The 11,533-nt window shown below is 33.3% G+C and overlaps 1 protein-coding gene across 1 annotated transcript in view; it reads left to right on the forward strand.

Moving 5' to 3' along the window:
* LOC108905276 (metabotropic glutamate receptor 1) overlaps positions 1 to 11,036 on the forward strand; it is a 148,402-nt gene extending 137,366 nt beyond the window's left edge. Inside the window, exon 6 of the mRNA XM_023454406.1 lies at positions 10,725 to 11,036. Within this exon, the coding sequence (XP_023310174.1) occupies positions 10,725 to 11,003 (279 nt within the window). The 3' untranslated portion in view covers positions 11,004 to 11,036. The remainder of the gene's footprint in view (positions 1 to 10,724) is intronic.
* Positions 11,037 to 11,533: the final 497 nt, after the last annotated feature.

Genomic DNA, 11,533 nt, shown 5'->3' on the forward strand with positions numbered 1-11,533 from the left:
ATTATACAACCTTAGCGGTGGAGGAGGTTTAGCAGTGTTTAATAATTCATCTCCAGCGACAAATACACAGGAACATAAGTTAGTGAACTAGGCTAGGGGTAAACAAATAACTATGTATTCCGCGGTATCTAATCTGGCAACATATTGCCTTTATAATTTTGCGCCCTGCTCATAACTCTCGAAATTAAAAGTTGTTGACAAACATAGTAGGTGTTCGAGTATGCAAATCCAAATATTTGTTTACTATACTAATATAAATTGGAAAAGTTCTCACACTATTGCAATTCCCATCTCCAGAGATTATAAATGCAAATGTACGCAAATATGCTTTAAGATTGTATCTATTAAAAGTTACAAAAGCGGAGGAACTCTGCGGATGTATTTAGATTCAAGCAAAACTAAAATAAAACCGTAAGTTGATAAGATATTAGATAAGTTCAGATCTGCTTAAAGATACATATTAAGAATAGTTAACACTGATTTTGTAGATACAAGCTTTTTATTCATCTTTAGATATAGTGTTGTTCCTGTTTATTTTATAAAAGATGTAAATTTTGTTTGTTAATAAATCATTTTAAAATTCTTCTTTACAATTCATTTAGGGAGCTTGATCTTCTAAGTTGTACAACCAAATCAATTTCATCAGTCTCATAATCAGAGCAAAATCAGAAAAAGATCTTTCATAATTCAAAAAAACTCTAAAATGGAAATAGTAATCAAAACGATTTTATTATCAGTACACTGCCGGCCCTTTGAAAGTGGACGATTTATTTTTCTAATGTGATGTGGTCTACTTTTCTTATTATAACAAGTTTTTATATGTCAGTGTCATTAGTGAATTTGCTTGGTAATTCAAGATGCCGCGTTTAACGAAACCAGAGAAAGTGTGAGAGCTATAACTTTACTTCAGAATTATTGGTCATTGCGGATAATCTGCATGTATGCAAGAACATTATATTTAAACTCAAAGAAAAATGGATTGCGGAGGGTCAAGTACGTTATGTTTATGGAGGTGGACGTTGAAAAGTAAGCACCACCTAAGAATAAATCCTTTTGACATGGCAGTAGCGGCTTCCTTTGAGACGAATTTTCCTGGATCAGTGCGAACTGAAAGATTCGGAGCTGAAGAATTATGTGGCCGCAAATACAGTTGCTTTGACTCCCCAGTATAAAGAACAGACGTTAGAGTTTGCAAGACAATTTGCAGGAAGCCCCGACAACTTCTGGGAGAATATTATATTTGTCCGTGTCTACCTACCAGAGATTATATGGTATTCGGAGCCTTATGTGAAACCCACGCAGCGATAGATTCTCCATTAACGTTTGGGCTTGGATACGCCAAAGTCCTGATGTTTGTTGTGACCATGCTGTATCCTCAGAATTTCACTTTCAAACAGGATAATTCTGCAATTCACCTCACACACCTCAAGAGTTGCATCAGAATGGTTCATTGATAACAACATCGATGTTTTACCTTGGCCCTCAAAGTCCTGGGGATATATGGAGAAAAAAATTTACGGCAGAAACTTCCGTCCAGTTAACGTCGAAGAACTTTGGGAGGCAATTGAAAACGCATGGGATAACATCACTGAGGATTATAACAGGAACATTAATTTNTGTTTATTTAATAAAAGATGTAAATTTTGTTTGTTAATAAATCATTCTAAAATTCTTCTCTACAATTCATTTAGGGAACTTGAGCTTCTAAGTTGTACAACCAAATCAATTTCATCAGTCTCATAATCAGAGCAAAATCAGAAAAAGTTCTTTCATAATTCAAAAAACCTCTAAAATGGAAATAGTAATCGTAATAGTAATCCCTTTGAAAGTGGACGATTTATTTTTCTAATGTGATGTGGTCTACTTTTCTTATTATAACAAGTTTTTATGTCAGTGTCATTAGTGAATTTGCTTGGTAATTCAAGATGCCGCGTTTAACGGAACCAGAGAAAGTGAGAGCTATAACTTTACTTCAGAATGATTGGTCATTGCGGATGATCTGCATGTATGCAACAACAGTATATTTTTTAAACTCAAAGAAAAATGGATTGCGAAGGGTCACGTACGTTATGTTCACGGAGGTGAATGTCGAAAAGTAAGCACCACCTAAGAATAAATCCTTTTGACATGGCAGTAGCGGCTTCCTTTGAGACGAATTTTCCTGGATCAGTGCGAACTGAGAAATTCGGAACTGAAGAATTATGTGGCCGCAAATACAGTTGCTTTGACTCCCCAGTATAAAGAACAGAGGTTAGAGTTTACAAGACAATTTGCAGGAAGCCCCAACAACTTCTGGGAGAATATTATATTTGTCCGTGTCTACCCACCAGAGATTATATGGTATTCGGAGCCTTATGTGAAACCCACACAGCGCAACGATAGATTCTCCATTAACGTTTGGGCTTGGATACGCCAAAGTCCTGATGTTTGTTGTGACCATGCTGTATCCTCAGAATTTCACTTTCAAGCAGGATAATTCTGCAATTCACACCTCAAGAGTTGCGTCAGAATGGTTCATTGATAACAACATCGATGTTTTACCTTGGCCCTCAAAGTCCTGGAGATATATGGTGAAAAAAATTTACGACAGAAACTTCCGACCAGTTAACGTCGAGGAACTTTGGGAGGCAATTGAAAACGCATGGGATAACATCAGGATTATAACAAGAACATTAATTTTATCAATGCCATGTAGATTGCAGTGTTATAGACAAAAATGGTGCTTGGACAAAATACTAACTTTACGAATAGCGTTTTTTTGACGACGAAAAGTGTTTCATTTTTAGATCTCGTTGACGGCGAATGAATGGCCGTTAGAATGTATAATATATTTCAGTATTGGGAAAATAAATAATTTGCTACCTAATTTGGATTTGTTTTGCTCACTAGAACTAGTATGATAGACACACATTAAATTTGACATAATGACAGCCGATTTGAACCTCACATTTTCAAGTCAGTTTCACAAAGGCCAATTGTAGACAATTTGCTTATAAGAGCCTTCCACTTTCAAAGGATCGGCACCTACTATAATTCCAACACCGACATTACCATATTTTTTTTTATAATTGAGTATCATTCTCCAAGTTATTCTCCAAATTATAAAATGTGGACTCTGATATCACATATTTCTCTCTCGGTTAGTAGAAATTTCTTTTTGTTAATGAAATACGTTTTTTAATACTATAAAAACTGATAGTTCTGCTTCAATTTGCAAGTGTTGGTGCATGCCTATTTGGAAATCACTGTACATAAACTTGTGCATTGTGCAACTAAATCGCAATTTTCATAATGTTTCCATACTTTACCACAATATGATTTTATTCATTGTTACTATATTGATGGGCACTTCTAATATATTCACCTCACTTATTAATACACACACCGTAAACAGACTGCCCTTTCATAAAAATAAAACACAGTTAAAAGTAAAAATCTAGAAAAATAAATGACTTCACTTAAACATTTGTTCACTAACAATTTTCACAATAAAAGACACATCTTTCCGCAATGAAAACTAAAGTAGAGTTGATGATTACTACAAGTTAACCTAGGTATTTTCCTATTTACTACACAAATACGGCACAAGAAATCAGACTTATGGCCACAACTATTTACCGCTTTTTATGTAGTGTGTAAGTCGGGTACGATTCCAGAGGTTCTCAATGAGTTTTAATTATTATTAATTTTAAGCATTATTAAAGAAAATTCATACTAATATATGCTACCTACCTTTAAAAAAACGATATCTAATTACGTAAATACCCTGTATTTGATATCAGCGCGCTTTCATTTGATTGAAAGTAGTAACGTGACTGATGTATCGCTCATGAACGATCCCGTCTAGAAGACCCGTGATTGACCCTATAACGCTCATCGTTCATTTCAACGCAAACTCAGTACCTGCAGATTTGAACTGTAGAGCTGGTGCTGATACAGAATGAAAGCCACGCAAGATCGATTATATGATCTATTGGGTATCAGTACTCTGTAAGTCGGTATTGTATGTTTGTGATCTGAAATCTGAATAGTGAACACTGAATACTGAATAATTTAAAAACCATTTATACAATCAAATTGTGGTGCTGAATGGAATGGAAATGAAGGAGACGAAATTCCAATTTTTTACTGATAAGATTCACATGATATTATAAAAGTAGGTACCAATAACATTTCTTTGAATTTCACTGATATATTTTTGATAAAAACGGTGCCATATAAATATTTAATATATGAAATAACAGAAAATAAAACACAAACATCTGTTTATAAATATAAATAAATAAAATATATAACATAAAATAACAACTTTCTTATATTTTTTTATATTTTTTTTCTAACGTAATTTACATTTACAAAAAGTGTCTGGAATTAAATAACGCATTTGTTTCTTAAAAAAATACAAATATAAGAAATATATGGCCATAAATTTATCAAATGTCGATAGTGTACGTGCAGGTGTAGAAAGATATTAGCCACCGCAAACCGAGACAAAAAAAGGCATTCTATTGCGCACGGACCAACGAAACGGAACACGGAATGATATAGATTGGATTCGATACTATTTCGTTATCGTTCATATGAACGGGTCTTCATGAACGGATCATTTTAATAATTGACCTGGATAACCTGGGTCGCGAAAATAAACGGATCTTCCCATCTCTAATAGGAAGTCTAGGAACACATTTTTAGAATTAATTTAATACTTTTAAAGTAAAACGACGGCAACAAATAATAGAAAATATAGGGTGTTTTGTAACGAATGGTCCATACTATAGTGAAAGGTTCCTGGAGTCAATATAGGCCGATCTAACCCAACTTTCCTTAGTGCAGAAGAATAACAGAGACATAGGGGGTCAAAGATGAAAATAAAATTGTTTTTCCCCAATATTTTTTGACACATGATAGATATTTGGACCAAAGTCAGACTACTTTGTCATATTTTATATATTATCCTACGTTCAGCATTCAGTACACTTGTAACAAGTCTTAACTATTTTTATTCTAACAGCATGTGATTTCTGATAATAAACCGTCGTGGAATCAAATAGGTCGGTTTTTAATCTAGCAACAAACCTCCACGTTGTACGCCATGTCGCGGTATTGGATAATTTAGTTGTCGGCCCTCGGTCGCAGCCCTACGTTGGGCGCCAGGACGCAGATTTTGCTCAGTTCTACTAGCTCCCAGTGAAGATGACGTATTTTCCTCTCCTCTGAGCATTATGAGAGGCCATACACTCATAATAGGATTGGAGGGATTGTATTGACCTGGGTCCTTTTTACCCTCTGTGCTAGGTCGTCAGACGCCTGCTCGCTGGCATCTCATGTGATTCCCTATAGAACGTCAACAAGGGAAAATGAGATTTCCGATCCTCCGCCATCGTGAGTTTGAAATGCTCAGATAGAATGTCCACGACGTAAATTTATGTGGTTTATGCGACCTAAACGACGTCTGAAGCACTTGCTTTTTCCAATTTTGGGCACTTTGGAAATGTTTATGGTTCGGTTTTCTTTGCTCACTCTGTAATAGTACTTTGCCTTGGTATCTTATAATCACAGTCTCTTACTCACTAAGTTTATGCATTGTTGTACTCACTCCGTGGAGTGTCTGTACGAAAGCTTGTAGAAAGTTGGATTGCAGCGTATAGCTGAGAGAGCGTTGAGCTCTGGTTTGTGTAATTTTGTAGAGAAATAATATCTCAGGTTGAGGTATACATAATACTATGTGATTTATTTATGCTTGATTGATAGCATAGGAATGCAGCGGTTTCAAAGCAAATTATTTTGCATGTCAAGTATACACACAGCCAGGTACTATGCTCTGGTTAAATAACTGCAGTTGACTAGGGTGCGTTCAATCGCCTGCGGGGTGGATTCCGCAAAACTACGTGTTGGGTGAAGTTATGAATCTGAAATTAGACAATGTTAACATTGACCCGGAGGTCTTGCAGGAGGCTGAATTTGAAGTCAATATTTTTCACGATTATTTCGAAAGTTAGTCAAAATTTTCAGGGCAGCTTTGGTACGGCGGGACCATTTTTTCAAGTGTTGTACGAATTCGTTTTTCGGTTTGCGGAGCTGTTCAAATGCCGTAGCTGTCTGTTGTGGATAAAATCGATCCGTAAAAGCTGATTGTGAACGTACTCGATTTCATAAGAAGTAGATAAAAATGCCTCGTGGCAAGTTAACATGAAATGGCAAGTATGGTTTCGGTTTACTCTCAACAAAAATTCTAACGAACGAGCTATTATGCAGAAATTAGTGCCAATAGGCCTCAACTGGATAGAAACTTATTTTCAAGATTATTTCAGAAATTGAGAGAAACAGGTAGCTTTCGTCTCCGTGGTAGAGATAGTGCACCAGTAGTTATACAAAAAGAAGCCAGTTTGTTATTTTACATGAAGAACATCTTATTCGTTTCATTTTATCCCAGTATAGAATTATAACGTGACTTTTTATAAAAAGTAAAATCAAAAGAAAGGCAACTGAAGACTCCGACATGAGAAGAAATTTTAAAACATTATATTATAATTTACTACAATAATATATATTTGTATTTATAAAAAAATAACTATAATATATAACAAATAGAGCTCAGGACTCGGTTGGATGATCACAGACGTCGCGTCAGCTTTTCGCTACGTACGGAACCGGTAATAACGGCAGTTATTGGCTTCGCGTTTGCTTCATGTATGCGTGTTTTAATGTTCTAACAATGCCGAACGCGTCAAGAGGTAAAAAACGACCTTTCGCTGATAAAATATAAAAATTTATTTATTTTTGTTTTTACCTCCCTGTTTATTTATTTTTTATTTGTTTATGACGAACACGCCTATGACTAGCCGACAAAAACCTCAAGCTTTAGTAATAAAGTATTTGATATCATTATTTATTTCGACTTTAATTTTACATTTACATTTTACATTTTTATTGATTCGTGTTATTACACAAAGTGTTTACACACGTCAGAAAAGAAACATTGATATTTTCAAAATTACAACACAGTTAAAAATACAGATACATACAAAATCCTAAAATTAATAAAAATATAAATACAGATTAAAATTGACATTGATTGTAAACAGAATAAATAAAATCAGGTAAAACAATATTAAAAACAAATACAATAGCTCACAAATGATTAAAGTCACTGTCAAAAAACTGCTCAATATCATAAAATGCATTTCTCAAAAGAAATTTTTTTATTCTATTTTTAAATTGATTAAAATTGAGATTCCTTATGTGGATTGGTAGGGCATTATAAAGACGTATTCCTATATATCCCGTACCATTTCTAGTCTTACTTAGTCTTAAATAGTTAGTAGTTAAATTATTCTTTGTTCTAATATTATGAGTGTGCAGCTGATTTCTAGTTGAAAAATTTATTAAGTTTTGTTTGACATATAGTAAGCATTGCAATATATATATACAGGGAACAGTAAGTATATTTAAAGAAATGAAATGCTGTTTACAGTCGCTCCTGTAACTCAAACTTAACATAATTCTAATGGCCCTTCTTTGATGTGCGAACACATCCCTACTAGAGGTAGCATGTCCCCACACAAGAATAGCATAGGATATATTAGAGTGTATAAAACTGTGATATGCTGTTTTCAGAGTACTCAACGATACCCTACCCACAAGATTTCGTAGTAAATACATATATTTAGACATCTTTTTACAGATATAGTTTGTATGTTGTTCCCAAAGCAACTTAGAATCTAGGTAAACTCCAAGGAATTTAACGTGATCCAGTTCTGCGCCGTTATCAAATTCTCGTAAGGTGAATATCATTGTCTCAGTCTTTGTCCTATTCAAAGAAAGTTTATTACTTGTAAACCAATTCTCCACACTTAACTGCACCTGAGGGATGTCTTCCAACAAATTATTCAAGTTTTTATTTTTTATTGATACACTAGTATCATCAGCAAAAAGTACATTTAACATATTCATATTTAAGGAGTTAGTGATGTCATTTATATATATCAGAAACAGAGTTGGTCCCAGTATAGAACCTTGAGGTACGCCATGCTTAATGTTTTTCAAACTAGATTTTATATTATTATGGATTACAAATTGCTGACGATTTGTGAGGTATGATCTCATCAACTCAAGACTATCGTGTGTGAACCCATACAAACTTAATTTGTCGATGAGAATATTATGTGCTACACAATCAAATGCCTTTGTTAAGTCCAAAAACTGAGAGCACACATATTCACCCTTTTCAAAACCCTCGTTTATATATTCAGTCAATTTGTCTATAGCTAAAGTGGTGGAACAGCTATTACGAAAGCCATATTGATGAGGATTAAATAACGAATTACTTTCAAAATAATTTACAAGTTGACATTTTAAAAGACATTCAAAAATTTTGCCAAAATAAGGTATCACGGAAATAGGTCTATAGTTTGAAGGGTCGTTTATGTTATTTTTTTTATGAATAGGTACAACTTTTGATAATTTTAACGATTCAGGAAAAATATTAGAAATGATACTGCTATTAAATAAATTGGTGATAGGAATTAATATCACGTTCATAATATTTTTTAATAATTGAGTGTTAAAATTATAAACATCCATACATTTTTTATTTTTCAAATTTAAAATGACATCAGCGACTTCCCACGGGGATACTTCTAGAAAACGGAAATTTCTATAATGTAATGTTCTTTGTAAATAATCAGTAAAATGTAAATTAGTAGAAGGCAAATTATTTATAATATCTTCAGCAACATCAACAAAATAGTTGTTAAATTTCTACAATGAAATTAACGAGGAATTGACCGCTCTATCATTTTTAAGACCATTAATGATATTCCAAATAGCTTTTTGAGGATTTCCATGATTACGGATAAAATTATCATTAGACAACTTTTTAGATTCACAGATTTTTTTGCGATATTGAGATCGGAAATTATTATAAATTAATTTATTCGCCTCAGTGGGCCTGCCTTTATAGAGATCGTGAAGAAAATGTAAATGATCACGCATTTGTTTCAAATCTTTATTAAACCACAATAACTGAAAACTTTTATTTTTTTTTAATTGGTTTAGTTTGTAACGGTAACAATTTATCTACAGCGTCAGTGATTACTTTAATAAAAATATCAAAACGCGCATTAATATTCAAAGTATCATCCTCAACAAAATTCCAATTCAAATTCTCAAGATAATTATTTAAATTTACAAGCTTACTTTCAGATATAGGTCGGTATATATGTGTTAGGGTAGACTTGACATAATTAACGTTTGCAGCTAAATATATACCAGAATGATCCGATAGTTTACTATCTACAGTAACTGTATAAATATTTTCAGAGTGTAGATTCGTGAAAATATTATCAAGACAGGCATTATTTCTAGTGGCACCTATATACGACAATATCAAGCCATCCGTTTTAAACACATTTATCAATAGTAAAGCACGTTTATTTTTATTGTCATGGAAATGAACATTAAAGTCACCCGATATAAATAAAACTTTATTCGCCTTTACGAACATACTCAACGCTGCATTCAATATCTCCAAAAATACTTCAAAATCACCATCAGGAGATCTATAAACCGTCAGAATTCTAATATTTTCACGTTCCATGGCAGCCATTTCACAATGTAATTCTACTGATAGTTTATTTATAGATTCAAGAGTTAGACAACTATCAAAACATCTCAAACCATATATAGCTACACCCCCATGTATAGAAACGGATCTGCAATACTTTGATATTAAATTATAATTGCTTATGTATAAGTAAGACATTTCATCCTCTTTGCACCAATGTTCATTCAATAATAAAAAGTGAAAATTATAGTCTGTAAGAAAACTTTCAAATTCATCTATTTTATTTTTCATGCTTTGAATATTTAAGTGAAGTAATCTCAAATTATAAGAAGTATTTGAGCAGTTTTTTGATACAAGTAAAGGTTCCGAAATTATTTGGTTTTGATTGTTTCTAGTCGCGTCGATAAAAAAGTATTTTCTTCTGGGATATCATCTTTCGCTTCATTCTTCTCCTCACGATATTGTCTTTTAAATTTGAAACGTTGAAAAGCGACATTTTTTGGCCAAAACGTCGGCTGGTACACAATTTCTTTAAAATCAAATCTAATGCCAACTTGAAAACATTTGCTGTTTGTAAATGTTTGTTCACTCTTCGTAACCAAATGCTTTACTAAATTATAATTAATTACTTTAATTACCCAAAAGGTAGGCATATTTTTATCCATAACTCATTTAATCAATAAAATTAAAATCATAGAAACTATTCTAATTACTTGTATTCGGGTTCACACATTCTAAACCCCAGATCCATCGAATTAATTCAAGAATATATGTAAATCAATTTCGAACAAACTGTTTGCATAAATATTGTAGAAATACTGATTCCTCCAAATGACGGGTCACTCTACTGCACTGTGATGGTCAAAACTTACCAGGCAGCCTAGTCCCTTTAGTAATCTTGGGTTAGGTCCTGACTCCAAGAACCTCCAGTTACACTATAGTCCATTCGTTACAAAACGCCCTGTATATACTCTAGAAAACTCTGTACATACTTAAACCAAGTTTACATCTCACGATTCTGTAAGAAGTAGAAAAATTCTATAGACTTTTTAAAATCCTCATTAAAAATACGTTATATTTTATTTAATATTCCCGAACGCCCTTTTTTCCACTGTTGACTTAAAAATATTTGAGCTGATAACATGTGTGCCTGTTACAGAATGTCCAGCAAGGCGGAAAAGATAAACGGTGCTGTTGGGTATGCGTCCCGTGTCCTGCCGGAGAGGTTTTAGAAGATGACGGCGGGAGCTGCAGGAAGTGTCCTCTAGGCTCTGCTCCCGACGAACAAAAAATTGGTAAGATGATTAGATCACGAAACAGACAAATCCTTACAGCCCTCAAACCCCGAACACTAAAGCCGAAGTTTAGTACGCTGCTTTATGTGCGACGTGTGCCAACTGGTATTGCTGAAAACGGAATAAATATTATGTCAGCTTAAATTCTAGAGGATTATAAAATTACGCTGCTGTTTTTATTAAAGGTCGTCATATATGATAAAAAATGTCCGTATTTCTGGTGTCTCCCTGTACCGGAATTTCGAAACTAAGCTCAAAAATCAAATTCTCAAGCTTTGTTAATTTACTCTTTTCATTTGAATTTTGTTAAAATAAAATTATAACTTAAAAGAATCGTTTTTAAAACTCATCTTTGCAGCTAACATAATATTTTAATAATTATTTTCTTATAAGTACAAATCAGAGTACAGGCCAGGAAAAAGAGCTGCGAAATGATCATTTCGCGACTTTTTGTTTCGGCAAGCTGAATTTATCACTATAGATGCTAAATATTATGTACAATAAGATTGTTTACAGGCTAGTTAATTGTATAATTTTTACGTATATTCACGTTTTTCGCTTATAACTTTTTTCCGTTCATTTCCACGAGAAAGTAGTAAATATAAATTTTTTCGTCTTCAAAAGACCTACAAAACTAGCCTTCGAGCGTCAAAAAATATCGATTAGATCAAAA

The sequence above is a fragment of the Anoplophora glabripennis genome, unplaced genomic scaffold (assembly GCF_000390285.2).
Source record: "Anoplophora glabripennis isolate ALB-LARVAE unplaced genomic scaffold, Agla_2.0 scaffold258, whole genome shotgun sequence".
NCBI lineage: Eukaryota > Metazoa > Arthropoda > Insecta > Coleoptera > Cerambycidae > Anoplophora > Anoplophora glabripennis.